At 35.8% G+C, this 14,992-nt stretch overlaps 2 protein-coding genes across 2 annotated transcripts; both read left to right on the forward strand.

The window, feature by feature from the left end:
- Nucleotides 1–1,310: 1,310 nt before the first annotated feature.
- On the forward strand, nucleotides 1,311–10,900 carry LOC137812210 (uncharacterized). Its single transcript, XM_068614127.1, has 10 exons — nucleotides 1,311–1,799; nucleotides 1,898–1,941; nucleotides 2,075–2,207; nucleotides 2,352–2,478; nucleotides 3,178–3,767; nucleotides 4,794–5,073; nucleotides 5,164–5,443; nucleotides 8,134–8,292; nucleotides 9,363–9,830; nucleotides 10,347–10,900. Exons 1-10 carry the CDS (start codon nucleotides 1,628–1,630, stop codon nucleotides 10,635–10,637), a joined length of 2,544 nt encoding a protein of 847 aa, XP_068470228.1. The 5' UTR covers nucleotides 1,311–1,627; the 3' UTR covers nucleotides 10,638–10,900.
- A 2,179-nt stretch (nucleotides 10,901–13,079) lies between these two features.
- LOC137812207 (uncharacterized) lies at nucleotides 13,080–14,948 on the forward strand. The gene is made up of 2 exons (XM_068614123.1): nucleotides 13,080–13,712; nucleotides 14,314–14,948. Exons 1-2 carry the CDS (start codon nucleotides 13,246–13,248, stop codon nucleotides 14,480–14,482), a joined length of 636 nt encoding a protein of 211 aa, XP_068470224.1. The 5' UTR covers nucleotides 13,080–13,245; the 3' UTR covers nucleotides 14,483–14,948.
- Nucleotides 14,949–14,992: the final 44 nt, after the last annotated feature.

The following is a 14,992-nucleotide window of genomic DNA, read 5'->3' on the forward strand; positions in this document are numbered from 1 at the left end:
AATCAAGGTTACTTTTGCAAATATACGTGACAGAAACAAAAACTTAATAAATATAAAAAAAAGTAAAACTTAATAAACACTAATAATTAATAATTGAAAAAAATTAATAATTAACACATACCGTGATCAGATAATAAAAATGAATTTTAAATTAAACTAATTTCTAAATTTGAATTATAGTTTTATTTGAAAAGATAGATTAATTTCAGATGTTTTTGTTACATAAACTTTTTGTTCATGGTTGAATGTGTGAGCTTCTACACCGTTGCTTCTATCTTTAAGTGGCTATTCTTCTACCTTTCATGGTTAGTTTTTGCTGTTTCTGCTTTTATGGTGATCAAGCTTTGTTTTGTCTGCTTCTAACATTTTAGATGTTTGAACCGATTTTCTTTTGCCTAAATATTGAGTTATGGTTTCTGTTTAATGGTTAAAATGTATGATTATGGTAATTTGAGTTTGATAGTTGTATCTTAGTTTTTGGAGATAGTAACTATTTAAAGAAACAAAATAGTGATTGTATCCATAAGATCCAAAATAGCATATTAATGATTGCCCTAGAGAGAGATAACATAGTAGTAACCTTTTAAACCAAATGCTCCAAGCTTTCCAACTATAGGCTTTCTAAATATGTTACTTCTAAATAATAATATTAAAATAACTCTTTTTTCATATTAAAATATGTACTATTTTTACTTGCTGTACTTTATTTTAAAAAATAAAGATAAATATCTTTTTGGGATTTTTGCACCAAAACAGTGTAATAAAAATTATGATTTTCAGTAAAAAAAAAACAAGTCATTCATAATTTTATAATTTTTTTTATTAATAAAAAATAAATTAAAAAAAAAACACTTTAAGGTGTCACAACTTTATACAAAATTCTAAAATCAAGTTTCTATTACTCTTCCAACCATAAATCCGACTGAAACTACAAATCAGATGATTTTATAGTAAAAGTTGTATTACATAGATATAATTTATATTAAAAAAATTATATTTTGTATTCATATACAAATTTGTCAATTTTATTAAACAGAAATTATATAGACTTTTATGTCTCTTTAAAAATAATTTTAAATGAAATCGTTACAAACAGTTGTATTATTTTATATTTGTTATAAATTACATATAAAATTGTTCATATATAATTTTTTTTATTTAAAATTGTAATTTGTGAAAAGAAATTGCAGTACTTTTTTTAAAAAGAAATTCTATTTTTGGTATATAATTTATTAATATTAAAATTTTAAGTATAGGTTCTATATATTAAAATCTGACTAAACAAGGAGTTATTATTCCGAATAAATACTGATTATTTTCTAAAAATAGGTTTGAAAATATTAATCTTCGTTAAAAGCAAAATCAAATCTCGGATTTACTTAACACGAGGTTTTTGAGAAATGGATTAATGGTAATTTGCCGAAAAAGTGGGGAAAAGGGAAACTGAGAAGAGTGAAAAGGAGGGTTTAGTTCGGTATTGTTCTCTTTCCGTTCGGGTGCAAATCATCGAGAGAGAGAAAGAGAGAGAGAGAGAAACAGCGAGCAGAGATAATTTTCATCGCGGAGGAACCCTAGCGAGGAGAGCGGCGGGGGCGGTGGAAGATCGGTCGGAGCGCGAGCGAGGAGGATGAGCGGCAAAGGCGGCGGGGGCCACAAGGCAGGGATTCCTCCGGCCAGTCGGAAGATGGTTCAGAGCCTGAAGGAGATAGTGAGCAACATCCCCGAACACGAGATCTACGCAACGCTTAAAGACTGTAACATGGACCCTAACGAAGCCGTTAGTCGCCTCCTTTCCCAAGGTATAACACTAACTGCACTAGGGTTTTTCAATTCAATCACTCCTTTCGTTTCTCCCTTTCTTCGAACGTGCCTAATCTTATGTAACTTCGTTTCGTAGATCCTTTTCATGAGGTCAAGAGCAAGCGGGAGAAGAAAAAGGAGGTGTGTTTCAGTTACTTCAGTTTGTTTTCGTTTTTCTTTTGTAGATGTATGTTATGAGGAGTTAGTTGATGCTTTTGTTTATGTATTTGCTTCTGGTGCTGACGATGAAAATTTTACTGTATTTTGTTTTAAGACTAAGGACACAACGGATTCCAGGCCTCGAGGGTTAAGCAATACGTCTAGTCGTGGCAGCGGTGGTGGCGCTAGGGTTAGTGCCGACCGCTATGTTGGGCGTGGAGGTGCTACTCAATTCAGTAGTAGTGGTGGTAAGCTGATGCTGGTTGCTATTTTTTGAATGACGTTTTTAGTCTTATACTGCTTTGTACATTATCAGGTTTTCTTTAGTATCTGTTGTTGTTGATTTATTGTTGTTGTGGTTGTCATCGTTATCACCTTTGTTTGGATGTCAGATTCTGGTCTTCTGCAGGGAAAACCTGTATTGAAAAAGGAAAATGGAACGCCTACTTATGGAGGTTCTACATTTTCTGCGCATAGCGCATTGGACAATAATGCAAATAGGCAACTACCATCCTACAGGTATATTTTCCTTCAACAATTTTTGTTCACTATTGGAGTAGAACTAAGGAATTCTTTTGGTTATGATCTGTTTGCGAGTTTGGTCTGGTTATTATGAAAAGAAAATTTTCTATTCATGTACTAGGCGGTGCTTGTTATGGTTCCTCCTGTTTTTTCTAAAAAGCAAGTTGGCTGTTAAAGCATCCAACTTTTGCAAGCTCTGTAGATTCAATTTTATTCTTTCCTCAAACAGTTGATGCATTCTGTGCCTTTTTTCTCTGGAGTACTTTATCTCATGGTGTGAACTTTATAACAAAGCAAGTAAGCGTCAATGTTTGTCTTCCGAAGATATGCAAGACACCAAACTGATTACAATGTACTATATTTATATATTTATTACAATGTCCTCTGTTTATAACTTAATAAATATTTTAAATTTAAATTTGTCCTCTAATGATATATGTAACGTCAAATTATCTTTGAAATTGACATGTTTGTAATCAAATTGGCTTTGGAGGATGAATTTGTTGGCATTATATATCATTTAAGAACCAATATGATGTCACATATAGGTTTGAGAGGGCCAAAGTTAATGTTTACTCATTTTTCTTTTCTTTTATGTTTCTAAGCAAAAAAATTCTTTAAGTGATTGGGTACTGATCACAGATTTAGTATGTAATCTAAGATGGAGTGTCTCATGAATGTTGAAAACTGTTGCAGTGATTCTGTCGGTGTCTGTGATGGGCTTTCTTCATCACAACATGGTGGATTGCAATCTGCATGGGGTGCTAGCCCAGGTCAAGTATCAATGGCTGACATTGTCAGGATGGGTAGGCCACAGACAAAGGCATCTGTGCCCAACTCTTCTCTCCACAGTGGTAACCATCAGCATGTTTTTGCACCCCCAGCAACTTCACAGCACAATTTGCATTCATTGCAAGGTCATGCTTCTAAGGTGTCAGAGACAAACAATGATCAAGGCTTTGATTTTAACTCCAATGTTGAACAGAATGATGAATGGCCATCTATTGAGCACCGATCAGCTGTTTGTGTATCCTCAGTTGTAGATGATCATCCAACCTCTGAGTACCATACAAACTCTTCTAACTCTGCCGAAGCTAACCAGCAGCTGAAGTCCCATGTAAATGAACTTGTAGCTGAAGATGATCCTGTTGAGAATCCAGACAACGCTGGATCTGTTAAAAGTACATCTGAAGAGAATCCCGAAAGTACATCTGCTTTTGATGGTAGCTTATACAATGACATGAATCCCTACCAACCTCATCGACATCCTTTCGAAAATAATGAAGGTGACTATGATGCTTATTTGTTTCTTGTCTTGCATCTCTATTTATATTGAACATGTACTTTTCATAAAAAAAATTAAACTCGGTCTGGATAGACTTCATAATAAACACTTCTAGAAGATTTTAGGCAGTAGAATAAATCGAGCTTCTCACGTTAGAATTAAATTGTGCACCTTAGTATTTGGAAAAGTGAAGTTATATCAAAGAGCTTCTAAACAAGATGAGGTGCATAAGTTATTTTTAACTTGTGGAAGAAGTCTGATATATTTTATTTTTTGTCTTGTCCTCCTATTATTGCTTATTGAAAAGTTTGTACAGAACGAGTCTTACTTGTCATCATGTAATTAGAGTGCTGGTACAAGTATTTCCATATAAAGTTGCTTTGTAATTGCTCATTTTTCATGTTTATATCTCTTTTGTTCATTATCAAAGTCACCAGCACAAAGAAAGATTATTGTAATCAGTGTTGTTAAATAGGTGCCATAGCAGTATTGTACTGGGGAATTTCTTAAATTTGCAATTCTGTCTTCTTATCAGTGTCTTGGTTGTGTCATGTGTCCTATTATCTTCTTGTCATCTCTCATGAGTGATTGGGTTTTTGACATATTATCTAACCTTTGTTAATTTTGTTTGGCATACAGCATAACCTTATATTTATTTTTCATTGATTTGTATCCTATTTTAAAACTATTATGCGAATTCTGCTTTTGTCCATGACAATGTCTTCTATATGGTATTGTGGATTATTGGCTTTCTGTCATTTTCCACAATCCAGAATTGATATGATTGTAATGTGGTATTGACTAGTGAATCCAATGGGTTGGTTATTGTTATTATTATGTTTTCTTTGTCATCCTTTATACTAATGACTGGTTTAAAAGGAGTTATTGTAATTCTAGTATAGTCATATGCCTGCCTGTGTATGATCTCTAATGGTTTAGATTGTTATAATAATATTGTTTGAAGTTCACGATCATATCAAACACGTCCCTTCATTTAAGTCATGATTTTGTAACATCTTTCTTTCAGTTGAAGGTGTTTCATCAGTTGCTGCAAATTTAGAGCAGCTAAATTTACACACAAATGATCAGGGGACAGAACAAGAAGGGGAAAATTCTTCTGTAGTAATTCCAAATCATTTACAACTCCATACCCCTGAATGCTTGAATCTGAGCTTTGGAAGTTTTGGATCTGCTAATGATGCTTCCCTTTCTGGATCTGGCCCATATCAATCTAGACCCTTGAAAAGTAACTTGGAGGATGCATCTGGAGCAGCTGATGCTTCAACAATTGGGTCCTCAGATGTCAGGTATGTGCTTAGATATTAGTATACTTTCTGAATATTCTGGTCATTATGGGGATGTGCATCTTACTTAGGTATGCTTTGTTTTTCTTGCAGAAATCCTGACTATTATGGGGATGAGCATCTTACTTCTACCTCGGATGGGAATTTAGCTCACATAACTGGTGTAGATGCTGGGACTTACGAGCATTCCTCCATTTCACAATCGGAGGCTTTAAAATCTGAAGCCCCTGAAACCTCTCAGGAAAATCAATATTCATTTCCTTCTTCCCAGCACGAGTTTGCATACGAAAATGCCCAACAACCAGATGTCACATACCCTCATTCACAGACAAGCTCACAGATACAGAACCTGTCTCCCTTCTCTAGTGTAATGGTAATGCATAAACTTCTTAGATCTTTTGATTTGCAATATGTAACATTTTCATTTCTGAGTCTGTTTGTTGAGTTAGTTCTGAAGTGATTTTGATATTGTTAGGAACTAGATTCATTAGAACCTCACAACAATGTTATTGATTGGAAAAATAAGAAATATTACAGCAAAGACCCCTGTAATCCCAGAGCAAATGCTCCTGATAGAAGAGATAACTCTGTCTGCCCAGTCCCTAAGGACTACCAGAAAAGATACTGGATGATGATTACACGCACCCCCTCTCCATATGACCACTCACATATCCTAACTAACTGCCACATCAGCAGCTCTTTAACTCCTATTAAGATTAGTTGTTGGGGGGCCATAGGCCCAATGTCATTGTTATAATCCTACCTGCCACTAGATGAACAGCCTTGTTTCCGAGGCTGAGATAAGGAAACTTCTGGTACAACTCTATCCTTCAAAACTATGGACTGATGATTTGACGTTTGTGCTTCTTCTTGCAATGCAACCTGGATGTTGTTCCTTTAAAGGCAACAATGTGGAGTAAGATACTTGCAAAAATTATTTAAACAATATCTACAGTTTACATAGGTGTTGCTAGAAACTCAATTGGAAGCTTTCATAGGCAGTGATCATGAGGACTATAACTTGGATTGTCTTGGAGACATCAAAATTGCGATGCCTTATAGAGAGCCACTGAACCATCTCATGCACCACTGCCAGGATTGTGCATCTTGGTTATAACTTTCGGAAAATTGTTAAACGACCTCTGCACTATGCATAGTGTTCCTAGAAAATCAGAGTCGGAAGCTTTTGTAGGCAGTGAGAATAAGGACCATTTCACGCTTGGATTGTCTTGGAGACATAAAAGTTGCCATGCTTTATGAGACGATAAATAACTGGACTCCCTGCATAGGAAGCATAGAGTGCACTGAACTGTCTGACATCCACTTCCAGGAATGTACCCCTTGGTTTTAGCCTCTCTGTCTGACTTCTGCTGTAGCCAGGACAATTGCATGTCACCAGAGAAGCTGAGCATAAAGCTCAGCTCAGCAAAACAGTAGCTGCTACAATAACCGGAAAGACATCAGGGACAATGGCAAAACATCTCTGCCATTTCAAACCGGATAAGCTTAAATCAGTACTACATACTGGCTTTAAATGCATCTAATACCACTCTTGTGTTGGATAAAAGTGAAGATCCATTAAGTGTGTTCAAGAACAGGGGTTTGTGCCCCAAAGTTCTGACTCGCTTCTCTGATTTTACTTCGGCTTGGTTCATTAAGCCCAAAATGTGTAGCTGCTGAAATAATTAGATTTTACTTTTATTCCTTTTGTTACTTTGGATGGGATTTAGCGAATTATATTCAAAACCGAGATGCTTTGTCAAACTTCCCTATATTCATCTGTTCACTAAAGTCTGATTGTGCTTGGTCCATTAGCTCAGAAAATAAATCTATTTTGTAGAGTTCCCATTCAATGCTTCCTTAGACCTCCTCCCCTTCTTGAACTGGTTGTTCTGTGTGAAGCATGTAGCTTCTACATATCTTCTGGCTGCGCAGACATAGCAACCCAATCAATAAGGGCCCACACATAGTGTGGCTTTGAGGGTGGTGGTGGATTGGTAATAGGCTGAGCATAATTACTCAAGAGAGATGCATCCACCCCTGGCTGACAATGGTTGTCTTTGCTGGTAATGAGACATTCTCAGCCTCATGGGTTTTTAGCATTATCTCTGTTATTGGTGTTCAAACTTGAATCGGGAAATTTGGATGATGATACAAGGGGCTACAATCCTTGAGGGCCGGCAATCAGTCTTGTCACCATGCACTTCAACTTTTTGTCACACTTAATCATTTTGTCCAAAATTTGGTGACTTCCCTTTCTTCTCCATGGACATTTCAGCTTGCTTCTTGATCTTCTAAATTGAATGTTCAAAGAAATCAATGGTGATTTTATCTTGTTGGTCTTTCTATTCCAAGGAAGTCAGTCCCACAAAAATCCAACTGCCATAGCCTAACTTTCTTATCATAGCCGTGGAAAATGAATCCTCATAGAAGTTAAGGTTCTCTTGGCACCAAGATTGTAACCAAAGCTTGGCTTCGCCCTTCATGCTCATGAAGGCCCATTGTAGCACTCAGATATTCTAATTAACTGCAACATTTCCTGCTATTTAACTCTCCTATTTAGATGGGTTGTTGAGCTGTGGTCCAAGCTCAGTGTCCTAACGAATATCATGTTATAACTAGGAGATGTACAGTGCTGTGCTGCTATTCATTTTCTTGAGAAAAAAATCTAGCTTATTCTCTTCAAACAAAATAATTAGTGGTAGAGTAGTTTACTGTAAAAGGTGCTCTTTGAGTCACCAATTTTAATCAATTTTTGTGATCGAATTGAGAATTGAGGATAGAAATTCCCCCATTTGTTATGTCATCCGTATTGCTGGGGTGGTGTATGATTTTTCTATCACAGGTATTTGTTCTGAGTGAATTTCAATTCTCAGTGACTTTACTAGACAAATTTGTGTGGCAACTTATTACTGGTGACTTATAATATTGTGCAGGGCCATTTTTTTGCTTTACTGTCATATCTAGTAATAACTTGTATTACTGTAGTTTCTTTTATCTTGTTTCAATATTATCTAGCTATTTTGCTACTTGCACTAAACTTATAGTGCTGTTTCTTGGCAGGCTTATACCAATTCTTTGCCCAGTGCTCTGTTGGCTTCAACTGTTCAAACAGCAAGGGAGGATATCCCATACTCACCCTTCCCTGCAACACAATCATTGCCTGCGAAATATAGCAACATTGCTTCTTCAATTGGTGGTCCCAGTATAACCATGTCAGAGGTGAACTTCTACTCTAGCTTATCTTAGTTTTTCTATAGCATTTGAGACAGGTTGATTATTCTTAGTCAAAGAGAATATGTAATGGTATTTGCATGTTCATTATATTTGTGGGCTGCAGTTATATACTGATATTCTGATACATAATAGCACTAGGGAAGTGTTGGTTTGGGCTACTTAATAGTGTCTTCACATGAGCTAATATTTGTCTAGTCGCTGTTTTCTACTTACGATGTTTATGTTAATTACTTAATTAGCAACTTAAGAGCATATATTGAATGAGAAGAGGCATTTGGATTTTTATGCCTAGGTGCCTGCATCGATGGTATCCTGTGTCTGTATTGTGTTTGATTTAATCTTTGAATATTTCTGTACTCTGCTCTGCAATCTACCGGTGATAAATCTTGAGTGATTCTATGTCCATTCATTGTGTTACTATTCAGTTTGGTATTCCCATAAAAATTGGGGCGGATAAAATATGGATGACATTGTTATGTGTCTATATTGTGCAAAAGCACTGAAATACTATGATTTTAAAAAATGAAGATGTTGGTGAGACAATATAACAATATATATTAAATAAAATATGTTTATATATGTACAAATATAAAATTAAAATTATCAAGGTGTTGATTATCCTTTTCCAACCCTAGTTGACGGTTTTTCTCACTGCCCAGTCCGTGTGAAGTGTAATACTTGAGGTTGGCTAGTACTATGTGGTTGCTGGATATTAGAGAACGGACTATAGTCTAAAACCACAAATATGGATGTATTTGTGCAAGTATTAATATTGAATATGGATTTCACACAAGTATTTGTGCAAGTATTAATATTGAATATGGATTTCACACAAGTATTTGTGCCTTACATGTGTGAAAGCGGACATGCATTTTATCATATTGAATCTAAAATAATCCCAGGTTATGGGTGCAATTTATATTGACATTGTTTGCAAACAGTTGATTTGGAGTTTGACATTTTTATCCGTACTTGTATATTGATTTTATAGTTTTTGTTTATTACGAGGGAAAAGATGGTATTCAGTGTCATTAATATTATTTGTCAACTTGTAGGCTCTGAGGGCTAATAACATTTCAACGCCTCAACCTAATCCACAAGCTCTACCTGGAGCTAATGTTGCCACTGGAGCTGCAGTTCCCCAACAACAACACCTTGCTCTGCATCCCTATTCCCAGCCTACTCTTCCCCTGGGACATTTTGCTAATATGATAAGCTATCCATTCTTGCCTCAGAGTTATACCTACATGCCATCAGCATTTCAGCAGGCTTTTGCTGGCAATAACACATACCACCAATCTTTGGCTGCCATGCTTCCACAATATAAAAATAGCATTTCTGTCAGTAGCTTACCTCAGTCTGCTGCTGTTGCATCTGGATATGGTTTTGGAAGTTCCACCAGCATTCCTGGAGGAAACTATCCATTGAATCCACCTGCTGCGCCTACTAGTACAACCATTGGATATGATGATGTTATAAACTCTCAGTACAAGGACAACAATCATATGATCTCACTACAGCAGGTAAAGATCTTCATTTAACTGCTTTTGTTTCCACGTACAATGTCTTGGGAGTTGAGCCTATTAAGTGTCAACATTTCAACCTTTAAAAACTGGAGTTATTTTTAATTTTTAAACTATCTCTGTTCCAAAATAATTGCAGTCTTAGTCATATAAGAAGATCCAAAATGATTGATGTTCTCACCTTCTAATGAAACATTAATTTTTTTATCCTGCTAATATGCCCTCAAATCATTTATTTTCTCTTTCTTATTCAGAGTAACGTATTTATGTGGAGAGTAAGGCTATTTCAGTGAAATTGTTTCAAAAAGTAGTATATTTATTGTTCTTAATGCGCATGCAATAACCTTAAAATACAGTTATTGTGGAACGGAGGTAGTATTATGGTTGTGAAAAACCACGGTCCTTTTAAAAAAATATATAAATTACCAGGTTTAGATATGTCCCAACCCAAATGGTTAATATTTGTGGTTGGTTATATTAAAGAAGGGACGTGCTGATTTTGTGTTTGGTTGTCAGAATGAGAATTCTCCCATGTGGGTTCATGGACCTAGCTCTCGAACAATGTCTGCAGTTCCTCCCAGCACGTACTACAGCTTCCAGGGACAGAATCAACAAGCAGGGGGATTTCGGCAAAGTCCACAACAGCCTTCTCAGCATTTTGGATCCCTTGGTTACCCTAATTTCTATCACTCTCAGAGTGGGGTATCTCTGGAACACCCGCAGCAGAATCCCAGGGAAGCAACACTTGGTGGTTCTCAAAGCCAACCACCCAAGCAGACCCCACAAATATGGCAAAACAGCTACTAATCCCTCCTTCCTCCTATTCACCTCCCGGTTTTTATTAAGGGTCTTGATGTGAGTTTGAAAGTGACCGGTCACAGGCATTAAAATGTAGCATTGTTTGGTCCCAAGAGAAGAGACCAGAAGTTGTATTCTATATCATATAATTATGCTCCTCATCTTTAACTTAGCTTTTAATTAAGTGTGCTAATTTCCTGTACCCTTTTTTCCAACATTCTTCGCTTTTCTGCCTATCCTATCTATAGTGGAAAGTAAGTTTCCTTCTTTTATACTCCCCCCTTTCTTCCTTTTCAATTATAAAGTATTATTATAATTATCTTCTTTTTAATTATACAATTTATTTTTAATAATTATTTACTTTTCTCTTATTTTTTAACAATTTAAGTGAATGAAATGATATGATTACTAAAATAGTAATTAATACTGTTTTATATTTTTGGGACTTGTTATTTGACATTAAAGGAGATCGTATTTTTAAATTTATGGTATAGCAAAATAAAGTAGATGGGTGGAAGATTGGGGCTGGGGACAAAGTGAGATTGTTGGAGGACTCTTGGGCTAATAATACCAACTTAAAGGCAGTCTACCCTAGGTTATATTCTCTGTCACTAGACCAAGGATTTAAGGTGGGAGAGGTTGGTATCTGGGTTGATTCGGTGTGGGTGTGAAAATTAAGGTGGAGACGTCCTGGCTTCGAATTGGAATCTACTTTACACGAAGAATTGGGAGGGGTTGTGTGTGGTATAGAACCAGTGTTTTCACTGTAATAGGAAGATCTGGTTCTGTTTTGGTTGTGCAATGCGCTTTTGAATGTATATGTAATAGGTTGGGTATGGGATATTATGATTTTTCTGTGCTTTTTCAACCACACAGAAATGCTACTAGCTTAGTCACAGGCTAGGAAAGGTCTTTGTGTAACAGATAGATATGGTTTGTAAGACTTGGATGGGAGTTTATGTCCCGTTGAGCATTATAGAACAAAATGACGGTTCAGGTTGAGCAGCAGAGTTGGAAGGAGTATGTCTATGTTTAAGAAGCAGGTCAAGCAGGTGACAGTTCTGGTTGTGCTGCAGAGAATGAAGGAACACGTGGCAGGCCTATGGTTTGTACTTTACCTGAATTATCTGGTTTGCTTTGTTGTATTCTCTAGTCACAGCAGAATGTCACTATCTTAGCTAAAGACTAGGAAGGGTATTTCGTAAGTGCGGGTTGTGAAGGTTTGGAAGGATGGGCTCGAGAAGCAAGATGGAAGGAGCAATAAAAAGAAACAACAATAGCAAGGAACAGATTTTAAAGAAGAAAAATGCATTCGGTTAGGCAAAGCACTCCTCTTATGCGGTTGAGGTAGGAATTATACTATTAAGAGTGCCAAAGGGGTTTAGTATTGAAGAGAATTTATATAGATTTTAAAAAATTGATCTACTTTGGGGTAGTAAGCCCATTTGGTTATGTATTAGGTGGAAACTTGCAATGCTGTTAGATGCTATGATTGTATTTTTGTTATCCTGAAATGTTTTAGTTTTAATTTATTCTTCGTTGATAAAAAAATAACATTTTTTATTTACTAATTTCTTCTCCATTCCCCAGCATGATTCAACTTTCTATTTGGATTTCATTCACGTTGTTGCCGTTTGTATCAAATTCAATTATTAAAACTATGATTTAAGGTTTTTCATTTTGTACCACTCCTAACCGATGATACCTCACCCTGTTAAAACAATAAAGATGCCATCGTTCTAACAAATTAAAGTAAAGTCTCACTCTCAACCAAAAAGATAATCATAAATTGAAGTTTCATGTGACTCATAATTCAAGAGAAAAAACTCCAGAGAATATGATCAACGTACATTGCTCTCACTCTAATTAGGTAATGAATCAGTTTAGTATTTTAAAATAAAATTTTATTTTAAATATATACTATTTAATTATTAAAAAATGTAAAAATTATTTATTTCTAAAATAAGTAAATTATACCAACACATGAAAAAAATATACTTATTTTATAAAAAAAGTACGAATAAACTTACCTAATATTAGAAAAGATGTATCTTTTGTTGCAGTTGACAAAGTTCAATATTTTCGAAACTACTCAACCAATAATAACTTTTTTAGATATTTGTTTCAATTTTCTTAAAAAATAAAAATAACTTATTTTGATAATTTGTGTGGAGTAACTTGGCAAAATTAAGTTGATAAAAAAACTGTTTTCAGAAACACGAAACAATATGTTTAATAATAAACATTGTGTAACTATATAACCACTCTAATATTTTTGTAAAAATCACATTAAAAAAGAGATTTTATACTAAACTTAAAGTTATTGCAGCAGATTGTTATAATATAATAGAAGAAGGAAATAATAAATAAAAGAACATTAAAAAGAAAAGGATTTGAGCGAGTCAGAAGGAGAGAGAAGAGATGCTAAAGATAGGAGGAGAGAAGAAAGATGAGAAGGATGATAGCTGTTCCCGTGTACTCGCTGCCATCACAAAAACGATGAGCCTCTCATATTATCAACCATCGCTATTTTCATCACATTTCACTTCGATCTCCATTTTTCTTCTCTTCACCGCTCTCGGAGTTTCGCCTCGCGGCGTCGACGGCGACCTGAGGCATGGCGCAAGGCATGGCGAGTAACCGGAACGCCAGCGCGGAGGCCAGGAAGGTCATGGTAGTGGCCGACCCCACACGGGAGTCAGCGGGAGCGTTACAGTACGCCCTGTCGCATGCGGTCATCGACCAAGACGAGTTGATTCTGCTGCATGTTGAGAACCCTAGCTCCTGGCGCAACACTATTTCCACGTTCCTCAAGATGCCTTCGTTGGGAAGCTCCACCACTGCAACCCTTGAATTTGGCGGAGGAGGCGGCGCCGCCGCCGCGGCCGAGGGAGAAGGGGTTGATTTTCTGGAGGAGATGAAACACATTTGCAGGGCTTCTCAGCCAAAGATGAAAGTGCGTGCGATGATAGTTGAGATGGATGGAAAAGACAGGGCCACCACCATTCTTTCCCTCAGCAAAACCTATGGGGTCGATGTCATAGTTATAGGCCAGAAACGCAGTATTTCTTCTGCATTATTAGGGTTCGTATAACATGCTATTCTCATTCCAATTACCTATCCTTTAATCTTACGATAAAATTTAAATTTAGATACAGCGCTTATTACTGAGATGAACCTTCAATTTTGATTGAAAAACAACATCTGTGACATCTGATTCCAGGTTTTACTGCGAAATTTGCAGGTGGTATAGATTTCCTAATTTTCATATAATTAAGTGTTATTAATTTTGTTTCCTAATTTGTAAATTTTAAATATATTTATCTAGATATGGTTGTCTTGTTGATTTGGATATGAAATATAAGTTTTCTAGACATTGACATTGAAAAAATAGTGATATTGAACTGCTTGATAATTGTTCTTGTTTCTCTATCTAACTTTGCATGTTATTGATGTTTGCGTGTGAGACACTTTTTGTACTTTCTTAAATTCTTCTGTCTCCAGGAAGAGAAAGACAACCATATTATTTGTAGCTTCTGAAATTCTTTTTCTTTGAATACTTTGAATAGAATTTAGCTCGGATTTAATACCTGCCTAAATATTCTTTATACTGTTATTCAATGTTTATGTATGTGATGGTGAAGTTATAACCATGTTGCTAATGAGTTTTGTTGCATAGAAACAGATATAAGCGACCTGTAGGAGGATCTATGAAAGGGATGAAAGCCATAGACACAGCAGAGTATTTGATTCAAAACAGCTCCTGCACCTGTGTTAGTGTACAGAGAAAAGGCCAAAATGGAGGTTATGTTCTCAATTCAAAAACTCACAGAAATTTCTGGCTCTTAGCATGATTGGCTTTCACATACATACATGGATCATACCTTGGCCATCGCCATCCATGGTCAACATGGTTCTCTAGGACAGCGTGAACATATCAATTTCGCTGTGGTGGATAGATTTAGGAGAAACTTTTGTATAGGCACATATATTATTACATTATACATTAGGCACTCAAATCATTACTGACTTTTGCAAAAACCTTTTTTATGGTTAAACAGTTGTGTTTTTATGATGACAACCTTAAAATCATTTGCCAGATAATGATTTGAGTCCTGGTGATGAATAATGTCTATCTAAAAATTATTCTAGATTTAGTGAAATTGGTAAGAGTTCCGTGTAACTTGGTTATTTTGCAAATGGTGAGAAACCCATGTATGTTATCCTGGTGCTTAGATTGCATAGGGACTTGTATCTTGAAAGTGTAACAGATTTTTTAATATTACCTAATTACCCAAACTACGTATCTTAAAGACGAAATTTTCTACTTCTCTCATCTCAATGTTTGTCAGGAGAAAATATAG

Source organism: Phaseolus vulgaris, chromosome 2 (assembly GCF_000499845.2).
Source record: "Phaseolus vulgaris cultivar G19833 chromosome 2, P. vulgaris v2.0, whole genome shotgun sequence".
Classification (NCBI taxonomy): domain Eukaryota; kingdom Viridiplantae; phylum Streptophyta; class Magnoliopsida; order Fabales; family Fabaceae; genus Phaseolus; species Phaseolus vulgaris.

Bases quoted from the DNA above. Each gene is read 5' to 3' on its own strand.
- LOC137812210 (XM_068614127.1), top strand. From the start codon at position 1,628: ATGAGCGGCAAAGGCGGCGGGGGCCACAAGGCAGGGATTCCTCCGGCC. The intron at 2,208-2,351 runs GTAAGCTGATGC...TTTGGATGTCAG, and splicing joins TCAATTCAGTAGTAGTGGTG to ATTCTGGTCTTCTGCAGGGA. The intron at 8,293-9,362 runs GTGAACTTCTAC...GTCAACTTGTAG, and splicing joins CCAGTATAACCATGTCAGAG to GCTCTGAGGGCTAATAACAT.
- LOC137812207 (XM_068614123.1), top strand. From the start codon at position 13,246: ATGGCGCAAGGCATGGCGAGTAACCGGAACGCCAGCGCGGAGGCCAGG. The intron at 13,713-14,313 runs GTTCGTATAACA...GCATAGAAACAG, and splicing joins ATTTCTTCTGCATTATTAGG to ATATAAGCGACCTGTAGGAG.